Here is a 25,574-nt window from a genome sequence, read left to right as displayed (position 1 = left end):
CCCTCTTCCTCTCAATGTGTATCACACTGTTAGTTCTTCTGTCGGTTACTTTTAAGACATACTTCCAATATCCAATGTAGTTCTATCAACTACAAGCTATCTTGACTCCTCCCCCACAAAATAAGGTTGTCAGAGGCTGTACGCACTCTTCTCCACCTCCTCCCAACCTCTGTCAGCTGTACTTTCTTCTTCCCCTTGTCAGGACATCCAATTCACATTCCATTGTAGAGCCATAAGTAAATAAGTCCTCTGTGCACTGTCAGAAGCTGCGGCTCTTAAGCTGCGACGTGCATCAGAATCAGAATCATCACCTGGAGAACTTGCTGAAACACGGACTGATGGACCTCACCCAGGGAGCCTCTCATTCAGGGAGTGTGGCCGGCGACTCTGCGTTTCTAAGTTCCCAAGTTGAGTGCATGTAGTTTTGCTGGATGGTCTGTTCTCTTACGTTACACACACACACCCTCATCCAAGCAGAGAACATGCACACACATGCATGCATATGGATGTATTTGTGTGTTATACATGTGCACATGTGTGTGGAGGTATGGCTATATGCATGTGGGGGGGCAGGTGTATCTGCTTGGGTGAAGCTATCTGCAGTGAAAACAGAAATGTACAAGTCCAAGTAACATCTGTAGAAGTAGCAGACAGGACTTGATGTTGACTTGAATGTAGAGAGCGAGACCATTCCCTCTAAGATTTTCCCTGTTTTCAATAGCTTGATAATTGTTAAAGGTTCATATGAGACTGTCTGGTCGATCAGGTATTCTCTGATGAATTTTTTCATTCGCTCATTTAGTAGGTATCTTAATTTTTTAGTTCAATCTTTTCACACAACGTAGGTTCTGGCATGGCAATAAGGAAAACCAGTAAACTAAGTCTAATTTGTTTTATATCTTGGAGAAAAGCAGTAATTTAGCAGTTCAGGTTCAGAATATATTTAGAGTGAATCTGATTTATTATGATTGAATCTTTTTTTTTTAACTGGAAAAAGTACCTTGGCTCCTTATTACTTTTGCTGATGGGTATTCTGCTCATCTCAAAGAAGTCTTTCGTGACTAGCTCTATAAATTACCACTCTAGGCTTATTTCAGAACCATTTTTCTGAAAACATTGTTTTACAAGTTCAGTTGCTTCTAGCTAGGATATTATTGTCTTTCTAATAGGTCTTGTAGGGTTTGAAAACCATTTTTTATGTACTAAACTTCCCCCCTCACAGCTGGCAGACACTATGCACTGGCAACCCACACACCATGTAGGACGTCCATGACCGGTGACTTCGGGACGCTGGACGCATGCGGCTCGATGCCGTTAGAGCCCATTTCAGGGAGACTCCTTCCTGTCTGAACTGTACAGGGGTAGGCTGTGCCCTCAGGGGTGAGCCTCCGGTTGTCCAGCCAGCAAGAGACTAAGTTGCTTTTGTTGCCTAATTCTGTGGGAGCCACCTGCTGTCACACATGAAAGCCATGTTTTCCAAGTGCTCTGTCACTAAGAAAGCTGAAATCTTGATCTTTAAAGAAAAAAAAACAAAATCTGCATGGCCAACCAAACTCTCCAAAACTTAGGTCTACCAGAAGTTACAGAAGAATTGCTTTTAACCTCATCAAGTTGGGTCTGAAGTTTATATTTACAAAAACCATGTAGTCATACCAACATTTTTAGTAACAAGATTCAACGCCACTCTGCTCTGCTGCCCAAGAAGCACTAGGAAGAGGCTGCCATTTAACTAAGGACCTAGGCAAACTAAGCAACAAGGCATTTATATCCTAACTTCAAGCACTGAACCAAGGTGCTGTTTTCAGGCTACGTGAAGTTTCAAACTACAGTGAAGTTCAAGACCCACCTAAAGAACACTTGATTTGTGCAATGTCCTTTTCTCCTATCCTCAGGACAAAAACCTCTCTCTCCTTATTCCCATGCAAATATACAGAAGAAAAACGACTCTTTTTTTGGTGGGGGGGGCAGAGTGGGGGAAGCAGACGAGCTTTTCAACTTGGCATTTGACTGAAAATTACATGTAAAAACAGACACATCATTAAGACTCAGAACTCTTTGACTATTCAATTCTCAAATATGCCACAAAAAGCTACAAAAGACAGCTTGTCTCTGGATTACTCCAGCTCAGCAACTTTTTAAAGGAGGGATTACATAAAGAAATTGTTCCAACTAGTCATACTTCTATATTAAAAACAACACGAACTGAAACAGATTTGCTTGTCTGAATCTAAACCAATGTTAAAATATGGCTAATTGCTAAATACTTCATTTCTCTTTCTCAAAGTGAATGTTTCTAAAAATGATCTTGTACAGTCTCTTGACTATTCAGAGTTTTATTTGTTTACACACTTCATTTTTTCCTCTTTATGTGATACTTGAATAAATACAATCAAGGAATTTATTTGATTTTGAAATTAAAACTTACTTTTACTAACCAAAATAACTATAAAGCTTTCTCCAACAAGTACCACACTTACTAAAAATCCCACATTCTAAAATCATCTCTTAACGTGAATATATTCCAATGTCCTTTTGAAATCTAGAGAAAGTACTTGAAGAAAAAGACGGGTACCGCTATTTACGGCCTACCTTCCAGAAAACGCGCACAGGCTTGGCGGCTGGGCAGCCTGGGGTGCCACTCTGGGCTGACAGCCCCTAGTGCCTCAGTAACCAACAGGCGGGTTTACCTAAATTCACTTGTGTCATAATTCTTTGTTTTGCATAAACACTCAATCACATATTATTATTATTGCAATAGATATCATGGAACCCTTTTAATAGAAGAGAAATTTACACAACAGTTGAAGGTGACAGAACAACTGAAAACCTGGAACAGGCCCAGCCCCACGTGCCTCTCCTCTGACTGACACCCTGCTGTGTTTCTAGTGCGAAGCTGTCAACTACTTAACCAAGCACGTATTTCTCGCACACTCAGAATGGATCTTTAATTTTAAAAAACCTACAGCCTACACTGTAAACAAAGGCCACCTGCATCTACACTGTTGGGACTAAGATAACCAAGGACTAAATGTCAACTAGCTGCAGAAAAAATGTAAAAGTCAACCTCGAATAACCTAATTCATACATATGGAGCTAAAGACAAAGATGATGGGGGAAAAATCAGTTTTTCAGTCTAGCAAATATTTGTTGAAGACCTACTATGAGAACATGGTGCTGGGTAGTAAGTTATAGTTTACCGAACATTATGACTACAGATCAGGACAACTTCAAACAAGAAAAATAAACTAACCTTAACCACGATAAGAGTATCTAATAACGGATGCTTTAAAGGATAGGAGACTGAATTTAGCACATCTCAGGACATTCACCTAAAAGCACAGCTAAGCAGGAAGGATGCCCTGTATAAAAATGTCAGCACATGCAAGGGCACACCTGTCCTCTCTCCTGGCGGCATCAGGGCCGTGCTGCACAACCTGGGTTCGAGGTCACACAGGTCTGAGCCCAACAGCCAGCTCTGTCATTTATAGCTGTGTGGCTTTGGCCCAGAAACTTCTTCAAGCCTCAGCCTCCTCAACTGTCCAGTGGAGATAAAAACAGCACTCACTTTATAAGGCTATTCACTCAACACACTTTTACTGGAGGTATACCTTGCCAGCTGGCATTGTGCTAGCGCTATGAATTACATATAAAAACGCAGTGCTTGGTTGGCATGTGGCAAGAACAAAGCAGGGATTTTGTCTATTTTGTTCCCTGTTTCAAAGTCAGTATCTAGAACAGTGACCAGCATGTAGAAGGCTTGCAATAAATTCTGAATAAATTGTTCAGTGTCAGGCGGGTCAGAAACTAGACCCTCCCCCACAGCTCTCGTTCGGATTCAGCCTCCTTGAGCATTTGCACTTGTAAATACCACAAGAAGTTCGAGTCTCTTATTTCTGCCCCTAAGTTTATTTTCACAGCTACGACGGCCGATGGAAGCCACCCCGGCCCTTTCCTGGCCTAGAGCAGGGCAAGTGTAAGCCCTGTCGCTCTGCTCGCATGAGCAGCCAGCACCCTCTGGCAGGGGCACGCATGTCCGTCCTCTCACGCTTCAGGAGGGAACAGCTACTCACACAGCACTTTCTTCTCAAGATGTGCCCAACCTTGAACCAACAGACACATAACTTCAGCCAATACAATGAACAAGTTCATTACAATAACTTAGGGTACAGTGAGCAACAAGGACTGATCCCAATTTAGGTGGAGGGACACCAAAGTCATCTACTTCTCAGTAGGGGACATGTCCAGTAAGACCCTGGAAAACCACTGGTCAGGGACAAAGAGAAGGAAGCATCGCAGCACAAGCCGGGGTGGACTACGGAACCTCCAAGATCCCCCGGCGTCTCTGGTTAGAAGCAGACTTCCCACAGGGATAAACGGGCTATCCCAAATTTCAGGATTTTTCCTGACTTCGACCCCATGTTCCTGCACTACCAGGCTGGTCTCAATGCCCGTCTCTTGAACCCAAACAAAACCCAGTTGCACACTTAGAAAGGATTTACTGTTCACAGCAGCAAACTGATTTTCGACTGCACCCAGATGATTTTTTTTTAATGTTCCTTTTTAAGTCACCAAAGTTAAGGTAAGCAAAGGATTTCCCCCTTGACGGTATGTACACCTCAGTTGATGTGCTTTAACATTACACTAAGAATTAAACTGTTGATAAGGCATTCACATAAAGCATTCACATTAACTCAAGCAAAACATGAAAGAGCATCACCCAGTGAGTCACACTGAAATGGCAGTGAAAAGAACGGCCTCGGAGGCTCCCAAGGCACCCGCGTGTCACAAGTTGTCGCTCGCAGCCTGAAAATATGCTTTCAGACTGACAGCAAAATACTTACCTGAGCCCCCAGAGGTGCCCTGTTCTTCCTCGTAAACACACATTTGCCAAAGCGCTGTTGTCTGCAAATGCAAAGATTCTTCCTCTAAAGATGAAACTGAAGAACTTCTTTGGAAGAACAGTCACTAAGTTACCTCCGTTGCGGACCCAGAGGCTTAGGGGACCACGTATGGGAAGAGGGGTGTGCACCTGGGTAATTATGTTCTCTCAGACACTGCGGCTCCCACCTCAGCTTTCTCACAAGAGTGTGCGTGGATTCAGATGCCGCAGCATGGAAGAACACCAGCAATGAACACTCACAGAAGACGCAGTGACTGGCACCTCTCTCTCTTCCTCTCTCCCCTCTGATCTACTCTGCTGTTTGGGGCCTCTCTGATAAAAGGAAAGAAAACCTCAATGCAGTCCAAACAGGTTTATGATTTATTCCAAATAATGTTTCATAGTTTAGTAAGTCTGCCATTGTTTTTTCACAATTTTAACAGATGTCATGCACAACATATTTTAAAGATACTGAAGAATAAAAATATATGTAACTTTAACGAAATCTCAAAATTATTGGACTGGCTACACATTACCAAAAAGGGTTTTATATATTAAATCTTGTCTCAACATTTTTTTTAATCTGAAAGACATGTTATTTTATTACCAACTTTACTGTATCACAGAATGTAAAATTACTGTTAACATGTGACAAGTTTCCAATAGGAATGAAAAGTTAATTATTAATAAAGACCATGGGCTCTGAATTCAGGTAGAATTAGCAGTATAGCTTCAGCAAGTCATAACCTATCTAAATTCCAGTTTCCTTATCTATAAAATGGGAATAGCCCTGGCTGGTTGTGGCTCAGTGGATTGAGTGCTGGCCTGCTAAGCAAAGGGTCGCGGGTTCAATTCCCAGTCAGGGCACATGACTAGGTTGCAGGCCAGGTCCCCAGCGGACACTTGAGAGGCAACCACACACTGATGTTTCTCTCCCACTGTTTTTCCCTCCCTTCCCCTCTCTAAAAATAAATAAAATCTTTTTAAAAATGGGAATAACGAGAATACCTATCATGGCCTCCAGAGATTTTGCAAAATTATAAAATAACTCACATTAAAGCCTTTGGCGTTGTTCCTGACACAGAGCAGGTATTCCACAAATATAAACTACCATCTTTCTCAATACTATTATTATCATTACTGCTTACTTATCAAAAACAAGCAATATCCAAGGCATTGCACTGGATGCTGGATACTTTATCATGTTTTCTCATTTATTCCTTTCAGTGATCCTGGAAGGTGGGTGTATTATTATTATTATTAACCACATTTTATCAATAAGTAAACTAGGTTCAGCTAGTAATTTTCCAGGTTCGTATCATTAGTAAATGGCCTAACAATAATCTGACAACAAAGCTCCTCAACAAATATGATGTTAATATTAACAGGCTCAAATTCTTCTCAAAGAGATAATAGCAGATTCATTACCCAAGAGTATTGTAGAGGATATTCATCTAACTACATCTGAATATTTTAGCCAAAAAGAGAAAAACCCAAAACCCAACTCCAACTATTGATTTATTAATCTATCTTTCATTTCTAAAATCTTTATTTCAGGGATGAGGGTGACCGTGCTGATACGTCACATTTATATAGTGCTTTGGTGTATAGGAACTAATTTGATCTTCACTACAGTCCTATGGATAGAGGCAGGAACTATCAATTCTGTTCTGTAGATAAGAAAAATGAAAGGTCACAAATCTGACAAATCTAGGAAGAAGGACTTAAACCTAACTCTTCTTGTCCAAATACAGAGCTGTTTTTCACTATACCATATAGACAAACAGATGAATAAGTACTAAAAAAAAAAAAAAAAATAGCTAATCTTTAAAAAAGTAGTATCTCCCCTACAGGCACAAGAAAAAGGAACCCACACATCATACTCATTCTTACAGATGATCAAAGCCTTAGAGACAAAGCAATGTCACAGTTCTGCAAAGTGCATTTGTGGAAAGGGAAACAGACTTAGAGGAGCTTAACACTATTTAATAGAAGGGGTCTTGGGCCTAAAAGGAAGGCAGAGGATCAAGCAGTCTCCATTTTAACAAAAATAAATAAAATTATCTACCTATACTCAAAGAAAATGTGGCCAAAAACTATACCGAGGTATTTGATGTACACAAGGAAGAAAACTCAGAGTGGGCGTTTACAGGTGGCCCTTCAAGACCCAGTTCCTGCATCCAGAGCTTTCAGGGGGGAAAGGAAATTGTTTATGAATAGTGGTTCAAATGAGAAATCAAAATACAAAGCAGTGAGTGGGATAAAAGCTGCAGGCTATGAGTGCATGGAGGAGACCATCATCCTAAACAAACAAGGGATAATCAAATAGTTTGTTCATCCACAGACAGAAAAAGGGAACAAAATAGACTATGCACCTAAATAATCAGATGAGCTATCAGCCTACTGTAGAAAACCCTGCTCAGGGCTTACTTAGGGCAAGTATTCAGCTCAGAGCTAAAAACGTGCTCCACGTATTTGTCTTTTACCATCTACTGTGCACAGTAGCTACAGGAATCATTTAAACTCAATAAATCGATCTTCCACACGTGCACTGCTCCTTAAATCTTGCTCAGCATGGGCCGGGCTCCCAATTATAATTAAATCAATTTACTTGACCTGGGACTAATAATTAATGATTAAATAGAGTTATTACATGAATAATTTCATTCAAAATAAGCCTGGACATTTGAAGACAGATTTCTATACTCCTCTGCTGGTGTGAGTAGTATGTCTTGACTGAAACCAACAGAAGAAAGATCTTACTACAGATTTCTGATAAAAAAAGGTCAAAGTCAGGACATTCAGTCAAAAAGCAAAATTAAGACGGAAAAAAGGTAAGATTAAGGAAAAGTAGGAGCTAGCATCAGAAAAAAATAATAAAGACTTTAATCAGACTGAGAACTGCTACAAGTATTCACGTTCAAGTAATTCAAGTAATATTTATTTGGCCCTAGTGAAAAGTCAAGAATCACGTATCACTTTGAAAGTGGATGACATCAGACTAAAGTATTATGAACTTAAAGTGGATATGGTTAAGTTAGTTCCTTTTTATAAAGTGCATAAAAAACAAAGACGCAAAATATTTAGTAGGCTATCTAGAGACTGAAAAATAATGCTGTCTGGATCCCAGCTCCAAATATTCTCATTTAATAGATCCTGAGTGTAGCCTGGATATTAGGATTTTTCAAAGCTCCCAGGCGGTTCCACTGTGCAGCCCAAGCTGGGAATTACTGCCTACGGGAACGCCCGACAAACCCCAGGAACTACTGGGGCAAAAGGCTAAACTGAAAAAAACTGGCTTGAAGATAGAACAGGATTCCCAGACATAGAGTAATGAAAATAATTAAGGAGTCACTGCATTTAACAAGCAATGCAGAACCCAGACAGGAATGGTAAGGTCGGCTTAGATGACTGGGAAACATGGTCAACTGGTAAAGACAATCTTCTGCATTAGCAAAATCTTCAAGTAGGAGATTTTCGGTCCTCTGAGGCTGGCTCCATAACAACTATACCTACTACTACAAACAGTCTTGATTGTGAACAGCCCTGTTGTAACTGTGTGCAGAGGTGGAATCTGCCAAGCCGCTTTGCCTACCTGGCACTCCCACACTGCCATCTAGTGGGTTAGGATGGCACGGAGCCGCTTTGAACTGGAAGTGATTTCTAGGTGGCAGTAAACTCATTTGGTTATAAGGCAGGTGGTCAAGAGCCTAAATTCAAGGTTTGATCCTTATGTTTTCCTCTGTTTATTGAAGGTAGAAGACAGGCTTAAGGTGCAGGGCTTCTTTGGGGGTTAATTAAACTGTTCTAAAATTGGTCGTGGTGACGCATAACATTTTGAACATATTTAATGCCACTGAACACTTAAAAATGGATAAAATGGTAAATTTTGTTATTTTCTGTCATTTTAAAAGGGAGAATGGCGTGGTACACAGTCACGTGCCACTGAATAACAGGGATAAGTTCTGAGAAATGAGTCACCAGGCTATTTTGCCCTGCGAACATCACAGAGCGCACTTACACTCGCCTGGACGGTACAGCGTACTGTGCACTGAGCCCGCATGGTCCAGCCCTGTGCTTCGGGGCTACAAGCCCACACAGCATAGGACTGCACAAAACAACATGAGATTAAACCGGCACAAAAGAAAACAAGGCCACGGGGAGACGCGGTAACCACGAGATGCATGAGGTTGCTGCCGGTGTAACAAGGCTACTGTTTCAGAGCAAACTTTTTTTGTAAGTAGAGTCACTAAAATAGCTATAGAAGGCATGGTTTAGTAAATATGCAAACCAGTAACATAATCGTTTACCATCATTGTCCAATGTTATGTACTGGACATAACGTATGCACGAGCCTTCAATACGACTGGCAGCGCAGCCGGACTGCGGGGCACGTGATGTTAGGCCCGCTGTGACATCCCTAGGCGGCAGGACTCTTTTGGCTCCATTACTACCTTATGGGACCACCGTTGTGTGTAGTCCACCACTGACCAAACCATCATTTACACGGCCAGTGACTGAATACGAATTACATCTCAATAAAACCATTGTTACATGAAAGGAGGCGGCGGCAGCGAACGCAGACATGATCTCAGCTGTCCAAAGTGTAAAGAGGACGTCACGAATCACTCAATCTCATCCTTTCAAGCCCCCTTCATTTCAAAAAAGGTAAAATGGAGACTCAGAGAATTAAATAATTTACCCTGTTCACCTAGAGAGTGAAACGCAGGCCAACAAAGGGAACTATTAATGTACTGAAAGCCTTCTCCGGCCTCCCAGTCCTGGGCAGTGGCTCTGCCAAGCGTGGTCCTCAGCAGCCCTGACTTTGGCTGCGCGATTTGCTACCTGGCACTCTCCCCGACTCCGCTGACTTCACCCAGCAGCCGTTCGTCCACGGCTGCAACCGTGGAGCTCGGGACCCTGCCTTCACCTCCGCTCCTCCCCGCCCCACGCGCCAGTCCGCGCTGTTCTCAGAAGGCGGCCTTGTCTGACTTCCTGCGCCTCCACCTCTGCCTGGGCCAGGCTTCACTTCACAGCCAGAGCAAACCGACTGTTCTCTCCCACAAAACCCTCCTCTCCTGCTTCCCACCCCTCTCTCCAGTCACGAAGTCCATCCAAATCAGTAGTCTCGCATCAATCTTCTATAATTCTGTACACTTCATACTGCTACTCAAAAATCTTTACAGTCTCCTCAATACCTACAAAATGAAGTTCAAATTCTTTAGCCTGCCCATCAAGGCCTCCTGTATTCCAGCATCTACTTCAACCTTATTCCTGTGACCTCCCGCATATACAACACTCCAGTGCAGTCAAAATGGGCTACTACAGAGTCTACATGCATTTCCCTATTAGTTATTCCCCACGGTTACTATCTATGCTGCTTCCTTCTGCTGCTGGGCATTTGCCTTTGTCTTCTTTCCCAAAGGTTCTCAACCCAGGACGTGCATCAGCATTGCCTGTGCAGCTTGGAAAGGGTTGTTAAGGACGTAGCCCAGACCCCTGGACAGCTTCAAAGCTCTACAGGCAAATCGGGAAAAGGAGTAAAAACCAAGGGCTCAGGGGCTTTAAGAGAGTCTTTTATCAAATGTTTACATTTTCAGCATTGAAACTGAGCATCTATTATTATACAGTCCAAAAAAAAAAAAATTAACTGCCCAGAGAAACTGTTACTTATATATCCGAGCAGTCTTTTCTTGATCACCTGTATAATATAAATCTTTCTAATCAACATCTAGTTCCTAACAAGAGGTAAACACAAAAGCTGAAAAAATGCTAAACAATTAAATGTTAATATACTCATCAGATTCATTTGTGAGAAACAGCACCACCATTCAAATTAAAAATTCAATTTAATATGTGCTTGTCCTACACATGACAATCACTGCAATATGAACAGAACACACTAGTGTCCAGTTTGAAGCCCAACTTGCAGGCTTACTTACGGGTAGTTGATGGAATCCAGCTGTGACAATTTCACCTTTGCCCTTATCCGGAAGGGATGCAGAGAGCGGAGTCAAGAGGAAAAAGAAAGGTAACAGTTGTCAACCCAGACTGCACAGTATAAAAACCTGGAGAGCTTTTTAAACTGCCACGCTCAAGCCACACTCTAAACCACGTAAGTCAGAATTTCCGGGGTGAAACCCAGGAGTATTGTTTTTAAAGCCCTCCCACCCAGGTACTTGCACTGTGTAGCCAACGTTGAGAACCAATGAATCAAATGAGAACTTCTCTAAAGATCAGAATGTTCCAAAGCAGAGACAATGAGAAAAAAAGTGCCAGGATGAAGGTAAATTACTTTTTATTAATCTGTGACTGATTTTTATTTATTAAGGATATGTGCTTTTATGTTGCCAAATGTTTTCCTCAGTTTCATGGCTTTTTCATAAGACAGTTCTTTGAAATTCAGATGTTTTTTAACGTTTATGAAGTTATATCTGTCAGTGTATCAATCTATCTTTCCCCTCTTGTGTGGTTTCTCTTTGTATTTCCACCTGAAAGGCTAACAATAACAGAGGACTTTCTAACATTATGATTCTTGGCCAAAGTAATGAATTAAAAATAAATGTTAACAGAATTTTGTCTTATATGTTTAAACACAAATAAGTCACATGTACAACAGTAAACTGGCAAAATGTTGGCTTTAAATGGAAACTTTCCTGATTTTACTGTATTTAAACATGTAAAATAACAGCTTTACTTTTCCATTTTTATTTAAAAATCAAACGTCTAAGGTGTTTATCACATAGGTTATGTGCCTTTTCAGGAACTGTTGAGAAATATAACTGTGTTTCTGGAAAGCAAACATTTGAGCCCTAATATTAGAAAGAGCTATTAATAATAAGATTATGCCACAGAGTCACAGTGATTATTTTCACCTGCCAAGTAAATATTACAGCAAAAACTAGGGGTATTGAATTGTTTGCACAAAATCTTTCACTTTAATAAATCCTATCATAAGTAGTTTAACAGGCTCAGTTTTTCCCCTTTGGGATTCGATCATCTCAATTTCAGATGCGACCACCAGTTTCAGACATGAGTGTTGACTCTTAATGCAAATAACATGGTCATTACTATAAAGGCACTCACAGCAATTTGACCAGTGCTCTTTCATTATGGTGAGCTTTATAGAGAGATTTATGACAAAACTTGACTTGTTTGCACTTTTTGATAGAATTGGAAACAAAAGTTACGATAAATGTCAGAGGCTGAGAACACTTTGGAAAGGAGATACACTCGGATACTAAGTTTTGATAGCTGAAAACCAAGTCACCATTCTGAAAAATTGCTTGCATGCTTTTCACCACATTGACCACCAGAGGGAGCACCATATCCAATTAAGACGACGGGAAACTCCCATAGGGAAATGAGAAATCATGCAAAACTTGATCTGCAGAAGTTTTAAATGCAGCACCTACAGAATTAAGTGTCAAATCAAATCATAGACTCCCCAAAAGATCTCAAAGGAAACAGTTACAAAATAACTGGGCTACTGAGAACTTTAAAATTAAAAGTACTTACAGAAATTAGTTTAACATAAAAACAAATTCTGCAGATATCCTGAAATCATAAACAAAAAATTGTACGCTCTGATTCCATAAGTCTGCGCTGCTGACAAGTCCCCAGTTGATAAAGATGCTGCTGATGCACAGACCACAGTTGAGGGAGCAAGAACTAAATGACTACATCAACTGAATTTGCAAACTAACATGTTTAACCCTCACATAAAATTAGCGAACTAACTGGTGAGCAGAAGAACCCTAAACAAAGCGCACAAACATGAGGTACCTCGAGCTCCTACCTACTGTGGAGCCGCCTTTCCCAGTGCAAGCACCCTGAAGAGGCGGGCCCCCTCCACCCAAGGAGCCCGCAGCGGCCTCCAGCCTCAAGCGCCTCTCCGTGCTTCCAGACCTGTGACTGGAATCAGGGTCTGGCAAGCCCCAAAGGGTAAACCCAAGAGGCGGTGCATTACACACCAGAAGAACTACAAGATTTTTGCCTTTTTAAATCCACAAAAACTTGGGGAACACATATGGGAGACTTGGAATGTTGGATTGGGGTGGATGACAATGCTGGATTAAGCTGAATTTATTGATGCAGGTGCACTGAGCAGACTGGATTCAATGGCTTGGCTCAAGGAGCCGGGAATGCCTGGAACACGGCTTGGTTGGTTGACCGAAACCTGGACCTAAAGGGGACCAACACTACAGGAGGCTGAAATGTCAGAACTTCTCTGGCATGCTGAAGAAAAAGATACCTGATGGATTGGCGAGATCAGAACAGAGACTGAACCTTCTGTGTAAGGCCACTTAACCCAGCCCCCGACCATGTCCCTGGGAGGGCCAGGAGAACACTCCCCTCTCCCAGTGATGAGAAACGTACTCATGCAAGGCGCCCAGGCCTCCCTTATGCGCTCTGTGGTGGCTACGCTCCACAGACCAGAAATAAAAATCCTAACTCCTGCCGTCAACCTGGGCTTCCAGAGTTTAGGTGGTGAAGATGGGATCCCATGGCAAAAGCCACCAACCCAGCGGCAGCACTTCATCACCAAAGACAAGGCGGGAGTGGATACCCTAACAGCAGCCACGACAGTAAGCGGGAAGAACTGAACTGCCACGATCCTTGACCTTTGCTAACGAATCGCAGTGTGGCTAGAACAGAAATAGACGAGCAACCTACTAAAGTCTTCCTTGATCAGCATTAGCGGGAAAGCTCTAGGTCTAGTAAACAGACATATGATTAAATCACCAAAAAAAAAAAAAAAAAAAGAGCTGTGGCCCCTCTCTGGATTCTCAGCTTTGGGCCACTTTACAGATTGACTGTAAGGTAAGGTCCCACTGTGGAAAAACTCTACCCAGAGCCCAGTATGGATGGATACTGCAAATCTCCCTCCTGAGCTTTACAGAAAGAGGTCTTTTTTTTTTTTTTTTTTTTTTTTACAAAAATGTCTTTGCACTAGAGAAGAGGACATAACCAAACTTTGGGGGGAATTACTGGACACTGGCACTGAATTAAAGTTAATTCTTGAAGACCCAAAATCAGGCTGGGTTCCAAACTCTCAGAAATAGCTTATGGAACTTGGGAAAGAAGGGGGTTTGGGCTCGGATACTTTAGGCCCACCACACAGAGCAGACTGGTCCCAGGTCCACCCTGGGGTTCTTTCCTCCGGTTCCAGAATGCACAGTTGGAATAGACACCCCCGGCAATGGTCGGAATCCCCGGCCTTGTCTCCTTACCCACACAGTAAGGGCTATGACCTCGGAAAGTCCAAGTCAAAGCCACTGGAACCGCCTCTGCCCACCGATAAGCCCAAACCAGCGCGCACAGCTGATGAGGCATGAGCTGCGGTGGCCTCTGCAGCTTGTCCACTCAGCAGGCTGGATCGGCATTTCCCCAACGCCCTCCCTGTGTGCTTCCAGGCCACGGGAGACGTGGGTGAGATTTGCAAGGCAGAAGCGGGGCAACTACCACTTGTTCTGAAGGTCTGTGCAGGGCGCGAGGCACCCTGCTGCTGTGAACACTGCCACCGACGCCCTGCCAGCTTCCACGCGTCCCTCCCTGGACCTCCCCCGAGTCATGCGCAGTTCTGTGGCGAAGGGCACAGGCCATTTCTTTGTCATCCATGTCATCGAGTGGGAAGGCAGCATTATTCAAAATAGTAAAATACTGGAAGTGACCAAAGGGCCCACGCACAAGAAATCAATAACTATGGTACATATAAAAAATTGAGTATGGCAGGGTCATGAAAAGTAAGAAAGATCTCTACAAACTGTACGTCGTGATTTCCGGTAGGTATTGTAAGTGGAAAATTCCAGTCCAAAAAAGCAACTATAACATGCTGCCTTTTGTATACGAAAGGAATATAAAAATACACACATGTACATATTTGCTTATCTTTACAAAAAAAAGAGAGAGAAGATAAACCAGGAAACAATTAATTTGGTTGCCTACAGAAGAGAGGATGGGGAACAGTGTGGATATGGGAGAGGCTGCTAGCACTTCTATCTTTATAGTTTTGAGTTTTAGAAGCACGTTCAAAATATAAAATTCAAAAAGGATAGAGGAGAGAAATCTACAACTGAAAGCAAAGGGAAACAAATGAACTCAGTTGTACTTCTAATGAACACCAATAAATACACTGAAGGGGAACAAAAGATAGAATACAAAATGAGCACAGTATTTAACTACTCTGTCTTTGGGGGAGTAGAGAGATGGGGGAAACTGCAAATGAATTCTGTACTGCTTTAACTAGGGTTTTTCTTTGTAATCATGTGGGCAAAGCAATCCTGAAACAATTTAGAGATATCCATAGGGTTGAACAAAGGGGTACATGGGTTGATGTTTTTGGGAGCCAAGGTTCTCCCTAAGACAGAAACTGTGACGTGCAATTATGAAATAGGAACAGGCAAGAAAGCACCCTGAGGAGACAAACCCTAGTTGAAAGTATGAGTGAGAACTCCTGACTTCTAAAATACATGTCTACATGTATGCATTTTTGCATGTACCTGCATACTTTCTAACTTTGTTAAAAGGGTCAAAGGGCAAAGACATCCTAGAGTAATGAGTATACGTAGTGCTCAGATCTCAGTCTCGAATATTATTCCTCACTAAAGGAAACCAGGAATCTGTGAAGAAATAGTTATTCCTTGCCCTGGCTCTTGTGGCTCAGTGGACTGAGCACCAGCCTGCGAACCGAAAGGTTGCTTGTTCGATTCCCTGTCGGGGCACATGCCTGGGTTGCAGGCCAGGCCGCCACTTGCGGGCGTGTGAGAGGAAGAGAGGGATGGATGTTTCTCTCCCTGTCTCCTTCTCCTCCCCTCTATGTGAAAATAGCCTTTAAAAAAAATACTGATTCGAGAGTTGGGACAGGATAGGATTAGGATGAGCCTGGAACATCTGTTATGCCTAAAAGTAAGGGAGTTAAAAAAAGTAAGGGAGTTAAAAAAAAAAAAAAATGGCAGCATGTCACAAGGACACAGAAACAACCTTGAAAGGTTTCCTACCTAAAGACAAAACAAAATCGTCTGGGACAATTTGAGTACCAAAATAAGCAGGTGAATAATTAATAATAAACAATTGCAAAATGGAGCTCCATGAGTCCATACTAATAATAAAAAAATGAATAAAGAGGGAGAAGGACAGTCTCCTGTTTATAGTAAAATGCTGAGCTGAATACCAAATGGTAAGAGTGGGGAGCACCAGAGTGGGAAAATCAACACCTTGCAGCGATCATACAATCAAGACGCAATCATCCATGGATGCTACTCCTAGAGGAAAATTATAACGAGCAGAGTATTTCCAAAGTGTTCAACTGTCTCCCCACAGACTGCCAGTTCGGAGGAGGGGAAATGGAGCACAGGGGAGCAGGGCAGCAGCTTGCCTAGGGGATCACAGTCAACACCGACAGCGAGGGCAGCTGGGCCTCCTGAGCCCGCGGCTGGGGCACCCTGAGGACACAGCACCCGCGCAGCGTCCCCGCCGGGGGCGCGCAGCCCAAATCCAACCACGAACAAACATTGGATAAGCCCAAAATAAGAAATGTCCTATTTTTTAAAAAGGAAAAAAAATGTTGGTGTTATACAGGACAAACAGGTAGTCGTGGAAATGTTCTAGAATTAAAAAGGTCAATGACAGGGCCATTAAATGCAATACTTGACCCTACATTGGATCCTGTAATAAAAAGGAAAAAACATATACGCTATCAAATACACTGTTGGGTCATGAGACAAAACTGCAATAGAGTATTGTAGTAATGTTAACTTTCCTGAAGTTGATATGGATAACTCCCCTGTTCTTCGGATATACACACTAAAGTACTGAGAGATAAAGGGACAAGATATTTGGAGCTTTCATCTTCAGAAAAACGAGGGCTCAGTGGAGGAAGAGGAGGAATGTGCCAAGGATAAAGCAAATGAGGTAAAATGTTAATAGTTGAAGCTCAATAAAGGGTATGCAGATGTTTTGTACTATTGCTATTCTTGCATCTTTTCAGCAAATTTGAAATTATTTCCAAATAAAAGTTCTAAAATTTTTAAGAATTGTGGTAGGAAGAGGTTAGGTCATTTCTCCAATCGAGGCAGCCAGAGAAGTCCAGACCTGCAGCTGACCCTTGACCAAAGCGGACGTCAGACGCACCAACGCCCCCAACCCCGCGCAGTCAGAAATCCACGTGGAACTTCTGAACGCCCAGAAACTTCACGACTGTTGACCAGAAGCCTCACTGATGTCATAAATAGTTGATTAACACATAGTTTGTAGGTTGCATGTATTATATACTATATTCTTACAAAAAGTAAGCTAGAGAAAATACATTTACAGTACTATACATATTTATTGAAAAAAAATCTGCATGTCAGTGGACCCACACAGTTCAAACCTGTTTAAGGACCAACTGTATTTCAAACACCAAAAGGATGGAAAGCCAGCCTAACAGTAAGTGTTCAAAATGATCTTAAAATAACTCCAGGTTCTGATTTCATATAATTTTCTGCACACATAAAACTAAAAGAGCAGTTATGAGAATCTAAAGGTCTTCTATTAAGCCAGACATTAAAGACTAGCAAAAATGTAAAGCAAGCAACTTTTCTCAGTGTTTTGTTTTAGAAAATGTAATGTTTCATTAAAAACTATGTTAAAATGTAATAATCTATTACTTTTACATACATATTTTCAAAACGTATCAGTTTTAATTTTTATGCAATAAAACCAACAGAGATAACTATATAAATAAAACATCTTCAGAGTCCTATATAATTCTTTTTTTAAAACCCCTCCTCTGAAATGCTTTCCAATAACTTAAGAATATAGAGGGGTCCCGAGACTGAAAAGCTTGAGACCCACAGGTCTGTGAAATCAGCTGCCTCCAACGGCAGTGTCTGCCAAGCACAGTCCAGCCGCAGGCCGCTGTCCATCACTTCCACGCTCCTTCCGGGAAGGCCAGGCGCCGCCCCATGAGGAAAAGCCAGCTCGCCAGACATGGTCATACAGGTTAGACAAGGCAAATCAAGTGCAAGGGAAAAACAAGTGTTCCAATGAGGAAAAATCAATGATCCCTCTATTACAAAACCGGCTAAAATTAAAGCGGCACAGCAGTTGGCTGGTGGGTCCCGAAAGAGGGCCTGCGTTTGGGGGACTCAGGGTGCCTTCCCACTGGGAGCACGCTGGGTGCTCTGCACCTGCAGACGCCGCATGGCCACAGTGAGGGGGAGTCTGTACGGTCGAGTTCCAGGCACTAGCCTCCATCTCCGTCCCCGTGGAGGCTCCGTTCTGGAGCCCTCTGAGCGGGCACCAGGTTTCTGAAGAACTTACTGCAAAGCACGTCACCTTCTCTGATTAAGAGCGTCCCCTGCTGAGGCAGCCGCCAACTGTTTTCAGGTTCAGGTCTCTGCCATACGCCCTTCCCCACACTTCTTTGCAGAAGAAAAGGGAGAAGCAAAAGGAACAGGAATTATAACTCCCACTTACAGAGAAAAATGGAAGTCATACCCTCAGAGCCCTTTCCCAATCCACCTTCCTATCCATCCTTCCTCTTTATTTTATTCCAAGTCCTTGACCCTCAGGTAAACCCATTCGCCACTGCCCAAGAATCTGCAAATCCTGGCGGCAGGCCAACTCCCACGGTTCCAGCCTTTGAGAGGATTTTACTCGTCCTTCCGTCTTCAGTGTCCCCACTCCCTCCCCGCCCCCAAGAAGAACCGGTAATACAGCAGTTCATTTGCACCTGGTGCTCACAAACTTCACAAAATCAAGTGTGAACCCAAAGAATATTCTTTACCTATTATTTGAACAGAAGTAAGGGCCTCCCTGTCTCCACTTAGCTCTTTCTACTTAGCCCTTCAACCCCGGGCTGTGTTGAGACCTCCGCCTTTGTTGAAATAATTCATTCCAACACCTAAGATTCTGGGTAACTTCATTTCTTTACAAAAGTCGCCTAACACCTAAACCTCTCAGTTTCCTGATCATTTCAACCATCTTTCTTACGCCCTATCTCAGCTGCTTTCTCTCATACCCTGAACCTTGCTGTACCAGGACATATACTACTTCTGCATGAAATATATGTCCGCCCATCTCATTCTCAGTCACTCCACCCCTTCTCTGATGACGACATCGGGTCCTCTATCCATTGATTCTACCACCTTTACTGCCCGTCTCCTTCCCCACAACCTCAGTCCCAGCTTACAAGTCACGGTCCAGGATCGCGCCCTCCCTTGCCCACAATTTCAACCTCCTCCTCCCCTCCGCCATCCATGGTACTAACCCGGTAATCCCAGCCCTCACAGTCAGGCAGCTGACACTGAGGCGAAAAAAGCACTGCCTTGCTAGCTGCCCTCGCCTTCGGTGAAGGACCACAGCTTTTCTCGGGGCAGCTGCAGGCCCAGGCTCCCGCAGCGCAGCCCTGCACTGGACCCTGGGCGCTTGCCGCAAGCCTCCTACCCTCCGCTAGGTAACTCCTCTTCCCTCCGAGGACACTTCGCGCCTTCTCTCCCCGAAGACGGAGTCGCTCAGCAACCACGTCCTGGGGTGTGCCAGACCTTTCAGTCACTGCTGTTGCCCCCTCTGGCCACTCTCCTCCTCACCCCAACAGGTATTCCCTCCTGCCTCCACCCAGGTGCGGTCCTTGGCCAAGATGGATTATAACATCTCACCAGTGGTTCCCCTGTATTGCCTAGTCATATTTACCCACACTGTAACTTGAATGTAGCTGCTTTATGTTCTATAATTGATCTCATCTGTCTCATGAAAATGGTGCTGTTTTTCTATAATTCATCTTCATCATGAACACTCACCCTAGTAAACAGCCAGAAACTTAAAATTTTCCAAATAATACATCAGGCTCTTCCGGTTCATATTCAGACATGTACGTTTAACTCTTTCCCAGAACTGGCTCATATAGTTGCCTTAAGGTAAATCTTTCTCCATCTGACGCGTATGGGACATTCTTAGGGTGGGAGGAAGACCTCGGGTCTTGGTGTCTCTGTGGACCCACACTGGTCTCTGCTGCAAGGAGGCAATCAGGTCCCCTCGCTGCCCTGCTGGCGTCCCACCTCTTGGGATGTCCTGGTGGCTCCCATCTCCGGTATCCACGACCCTGACCTTTACAGTCACACAATCCTTTGTCACCACGCCTGCTGTCCCCCCGGGCCTCTGAGCTCCACCGCATCCCTCACAGTGGTATGAACGCACTTCAGAATCCCCGCTGCCGCGGATTCATCTGTCCATCCACCCGCTCCTTCCAAGGCTGTGCTCCAGCCCCAACGTAGGCACAGCCCTAACCTGCATAGCTGTCTCCTCTCAGATTCCAAAAAGGAGCGAGGTCAAAGGCCTCCTGCTTTTAGTGCCCCTCAAATCATTAAACACGCTCAGCTCAAGCCCAGAACTTTGGCCAGCCAGAGTCGGTCAGAACATCTACCTCTCACAGTCCGTTCTCCCTACCTCGGTTCCCCCTTCTTCCCACAGTCCGCCAGAGCTGAAAACGAGAATCTTCCACTTACAATTCGTCCTCCTTGCTGCTGGGAGGCACCTAGGCTCAGTTTGGCCTTAATGATGGAAGAAATATCCTCCTTATCCTACAGAGGAGACTGTCAGAGTTTTCCAGAGGAAACTCTTGATATGGAAACTGCAGGCACCTTAGAAGTTTATAAAACCAAAAGCAATCATAGAGTGACTTAAAAATTCCCCCAAATATTACCCAGTCACAGCTTCAACAGTGAGAGTCTCCTGTGTGCTCATTGAGTCCAGTATTCTTATATCTCTCCCTGAGTGGGGGTTTGAGAATATCCCTGAGTGGGAAGAGGGACCTTGCAATGGAAGTTTGCGTGGTACATTTACCAAAACAAACAGGTAACACAAATAACCCCTCTGTCAATGGTTTGTGCTCCTTCAAACTAGCAATGTGTGCAACAGCAGAAAAAGGGTAACAAATTACTTCAAGTAATGATTTAATAGTCATGTATTCTTTCTCCAATTTACACAGTTCATTTTCTTTTCCACTCACATGAAAAACAAGACAATCCTTAAGGACAAGGAAAAAAAGGCAAGAAGGGCCGTGAAGCAGGTTCAGGTTTTTCTTTCTTTCTTTCTTTTTAAGATTTTATTTATTTACTTTTAGAGAGAGGGGAAGGGAGGGAGGGAGGGAGAGAAACATCAATGTGTGGTTGCCTCTCACACACCCCCGACTGGGGACCTGGCCCACAACCCAGGCCTGTGCCCTGACTGGGAATTGAACCGTCGGCCCTTCAGTTTGCAGGCTGAGCCAGACCAGCCAAGGCCTCAAGTTTCTCTTTAATAAAAATAAAGATGCAAGAGTCATAGACACAGACAATAGTATGGTGATTAAAGAGCAAAAGGAGGTTGACAGGAGGTAGAAGAGGGTCAATGGAGTATAAGTGGTAATGGAAAATAGACTTAACTTGGGGTGGTGAATACACAATACAAGATGATGTATTATAGAATTGTACACCTGAAAGCTGTATGATTTTATTAACAAATGTCGTCTTAAAAATTCAACAAAAATGTAAAAATAAGTAAGAAAATAAATAAAATGCAAGCACTAAAGCACAAATCAAAACACCCAAGGCCAAAGGAAATCAGGTACAATCTGAGAGCAATAAATCATTTGGAGAAATGAAGTAATTATAACATACACCTGTTCTTTTATAGTATCTATCTGGTTCCCAGTTCCTCCCACCATGGAACTGTTTTTAATTGTCACAAACTACTACTGTCATTCCATTTCTTGATTCCAAAGGAACGCAGCAAAAGGGCAAGGCAGCTAGAGGACAATTCTGCTAGACGGTCATAATACAAACAAAGAGTTTACTATGTGCCAGGCATTGAGGCTACAAAAATTTCGATGTATGCTCTGCTCTCAAGCAGTTCAAAACTGATGATGGCTCAAGAAACACATTTTACTCATGATACGGAACAACAGAACCTGTACCCCATCATGACAGACTTTAAATAACGGTAGAAAACTGCATAAAACAATGCACTGAAGTTTGGTTTCTCTAACACTGTTTTCAGGCTGCACTGATTCCCAGGTAGGCGCTTCAGAAACACGACCACCAAAGAGGAACTGTTCAACAGAACACCAATGGCCACAGAACAACTGAATTATAGCCCGGCCATCCAAAAGTACAAATATATTTCTGTGTAAAGTACACAAACACTTCTTTGTTAGTCAGTATAAAAAAATCCATTTATTTGTTTTAGTTTAATTAGTTTGGTTGCTTGGCGTTTACTTATATCCCCTTTCCTATATTTATGTTTGATGGTCTTTCCACCATGTGAGTATTAGCGGGAAGTAGAGCCCATCTTTTCTTAAAAACCAAAAAGGGCAAATACCTTCTCAACTTCCCTTGCAGCCAGGGTGCGGGCAATGACCTAAGCTCAACCAATTCAAGACACCCACTGAGGACCCTGAATCAGAGGTTGGTATCACGAAGAAGCAAGGGGGAGAAAGCAATAACGAGTTTCCCAAGCAGCGGCCACAGAAGCAGTGGCAGCAAGAGGAGCAGCAGTAGCGTCCAGTGTCAAGGTGTTGGTGACACATGCTGCAGAATCCAGTATTTCCAGGCCGCATCAGAAATGACACATTCTCAGGCCCCAAACTCAAGTACTTCTCAAGCACACTTCTGACTGTGGAACTTTCCTTGGTCCCTGCCCATTTTCAAAGCCGAGTTTCCTCCAGACTTTATTTAAAGCAACGCCCACCCTTAGGTATTCTTCCATGAAATGCCTTTTTTTTTTTTTTTGCTTAAATCATTACAGTTCTTGCTAATAAGAAAAATGAGTGATAGCAGTAATGAAAAAATATGGTAAATCAAGAAAGATCCCACCCACAAACAGCTGGATTTGTGTAGTCGATTTTGGAAAATGGACAATTCCACATCATATGACTCAAATACAGCTCTGATAATTCACTGAGTAATTTGTCATCAAGTATTCATTCCAAAACTTTTCTATTCCAACTCCTAAATAACTTGGCAATCTGATTTTTATCTGCAAGATGACCCACATCCTCTCCACCAATTAACAGCATGGGAAATAGCAAGCTCTCTCCTATGGCCTGCCTTCAAACCGCAGACACAGCCCCAAACAATTTAAGAGGACCACGAGCCCAGCTTTCTCTCATTTGCTTGATGACAATCAAACACCTACATCTGTCAATGTCGAGACTTTAAGAGAAAGTCAAGTTTTGAAAGGAACGAATGGCTTTCAACCACACAATTTACAAAAATTTCAAAGCATTCTCAACATATTTTTGTTGTTGTTGTTGCTGTTATGGTTGCTTCAGGAAACAACAGATACAAGTATTATTTGGTAACTTTAAAATACAAAATTAAGTAAATTTCTCAATGATGAGTCCAATAAGGACATAGTAAGATCAACGGTCAAGCTACTGATTTGAGTCTTGTACTTACCTCACCTCCACTCACCCAAATCCCGGGCTAATGGGTATGGAAGACCAGTGAAGGGGGAAAAATCATCCAGCCCATCTCAAAAGGAGCTCTTCTGAGCGTGTAACAGGAGCTCAGTAACATTTGTTCCTTGAACACAATTCCTATGACTGTGCATATATATTACATATTTCCATAAATTGCTTGCACATAACATTTTGCATTGGCCCAGGGCTTCCAGGCGTATAAAACACTCTCACGTGAATTCTCACATCTAGGCTAGTCTTGCCTGCACAGCCTTTAAATGCAAAGCACACCACGGAACCTCAGAAACCTAGGCTCCCACAGCACAGTGTTACCTATTTATTTCAGCATTTCGCATACACTGAATATAACTACGTCTCCCGCTTATTTACTCCTTAAGGAGTCTTAAGAATGTCCGGTTCATCTTCAGGCAAAACACAAAGTGTTCCCTAAACACCAACATTCTTCCGCCTCCGACAAGCCAGATCCTCTCCTAGAGAAGCATCAGCTGGGAGCCTGGTTTACACCATCCCCCGTCAATTACGATTTCCCCGGCCACCCTAACGAAGCATGCCGCACAGGACACGGACTTTTGTTCCCCAGCGCCGTTACCCTCGGCCCAACGCTCTCCCTTAAGTCTGCCTCACCGGCTCCCCCAAATTCCTACCGTAGCCCAACGGGGGTGGCTGTTAGCTGTCCGCCCTGCAGGGACCGTGCCTGGGATGGCCCCAACACCCTCGCCCCCACCCGGCAGCCCAGGGGGTGGCCAGGCGGAGTCCGGCAGCCGCTACGCGTCCCCAGGACCCGCACAAGAGGAGTGCGGGTCTGGGCTCCTCGGCAGCACCGCCGAGCTCCGGCGCAGCCCCGGTCAGGTGGAGTCCTGGGGCGGGCTGTATCCGGGACAGCACTGATGGGATTCAGGTGTGCGAGGGCGCTCCGTACGTACCCAAGGAGGCAGCGGTCGCAGACGACTCCACGACTCCCCTTGCACACCGTGTACGCCAACGGATCTGAGCGGAAGAGCAGCTCTCCGGGGCGCAGCGGCACCAAGGCGCGGAGCCCGTTTCCCCTGTCGGTGGTGCTGAACTTTTCCACCTTCAGTGGCTCCATCCTGCCGCAGCTCCGCACCTCGGACGGCAGCCGCGTCCCGCTGCTGGTTTCTCGCGGGCTGCCGGGAGCCGCGCGCCTGCGCCCTGCGCGCACACGTACGCCGAGGGGCGGGGCGGGAGGGGCCTCCGAGCATGCGCAGGCGGGGTTCCAAAGCGAGCGGGACTCAGGCGCTCCGGTCGGATTCGCCGGCCGCGGGAGTCCTAGGCAACTCGCGGGGACAGGCGATGTTTTTCCCCCTCCAGTATTTTCTGATGACAATTTTATTGCAGACCGAACGTTGAGAAAACAATGCAATGAACACTTTTTGTACCCTCCACCTAGATCAGACAATTCTTGGTATTTAGCCATTTCTGCGCATTCTTTCTCCGTATATATTCAAGTATGTGTACATGCGTATTGTTTGAACCACTTGAAAGTAAGTTGTTGTGTTGTTGAATCATTGGTAAGTTGCAGACATAACATTTCACAACTAATACTTTTACATCATAATATTTTGGTTTTTTGAAGAAAAATAACATTTTGTTCAACAAATAATTACTGGGCACGCACTGTATGTCAGGCTCTGTGGGAGGCACTGGGAATATGGTGAAAAAGAGGAAACAGTTCCTGATCTCAGGGAGTTTATAATGGAAGGGGTGTTGAAGGGGGTGATGGGAGGCAGTTATGGGGGCAAAAGAACAAGAATGAGCAAAACAATTTCAGTGTGGTGTTGCATATCTCCTAAGTTTTTTCCTGTATATTGCCAGGTACTTTTCTGTAATTCGTTTTTTCATTCACTTGTTGATAACGTTTGTTGTGCATAATATTTCATAAATACCATAACATGCATTTCCTCAGATAAGAAGAAATCCTATACAACTGCAAAATCATCCCACCTAAAAAGTTATTCTATACTAGCAAGCACTTTAAGATTGGCTTTTGTACTTTTTTTGAAAACCAGGATCCAATCAAAGGTCCATTTTCTTTTTCATGACATTGGTTTGCTGTTTGTTTTTTTGACATTGACTCTTAAAAGTCCAAGCTAGGGGTCTTGTAAAATGTTTTACATTCTGTACTTGTCTGGCTGTTTTCTCATGGTGTCCTTTAACTTGCTCCTCTACTCCTTGTCTTTCCTGTTAAATGCAGGTTAGATAGATCTAGACATTTGAGTCCAGAGGCTTGATTTG

The 25,574-nt window shown here is 43.5% G+C and overlaps 1 protein-coding gene across 2 annotated transcripts in view; it reads right to left on the bottom strand.

The window, feature by feature from the left end:
* The window catches only part of SMYD3 (SET and MYND domain containing 3), a 454,179-nt gene extending 429,699 nt beyond the window's left edge, over positions 1 to 24,480 (bottom strand). The window contains exon 1 of one of the 2 annotated variants that reach the window (XM_054576680.1): positions 24,245 to 24,480. In XM_054576680.1, the coding sequence (XP_054432655.1) occupies positions 24,245 to 24,408 (164 nt within the window). In that variant the 5' untranslated portion in view covers positions 24,409 to 24,480. Of the gene's footprint in view, positions 1 to 5,067; positions 5,131 to 24,244 lie in introns of those variants that run through there. The other variant, XM_054576681.1, reaches the window with a different exon arrangement.
* Between the last annotated feature and the right edge of the window lie 1,094 nt (positions 24,481 to 25,574).

Source organism: Pteronotus mesoamericanus, unplaced genomic scaffold, assembly GCF_021234165.1.
Source record: "Pteronotus mesoamericanus isolate MK-2021 breed Mesoamerican mustached bat unplaced genomic scaffold, CSHL_Meso_final contig_347, whole genome shotgun sequence".
In the NCBI taxonomy this organism is placed as follows: domain Eukaryota; kingdom Metazoa; phylum Chordata; class Mammalia; order Chiroptera; family Mormoopidae; genus Pteronotus; species Pteronotus mesoamericanus.
Note: the sequence above shows the minus strand (reverse complement) of the source record. Positions and strands in the feature narration are given on the sequence as shown.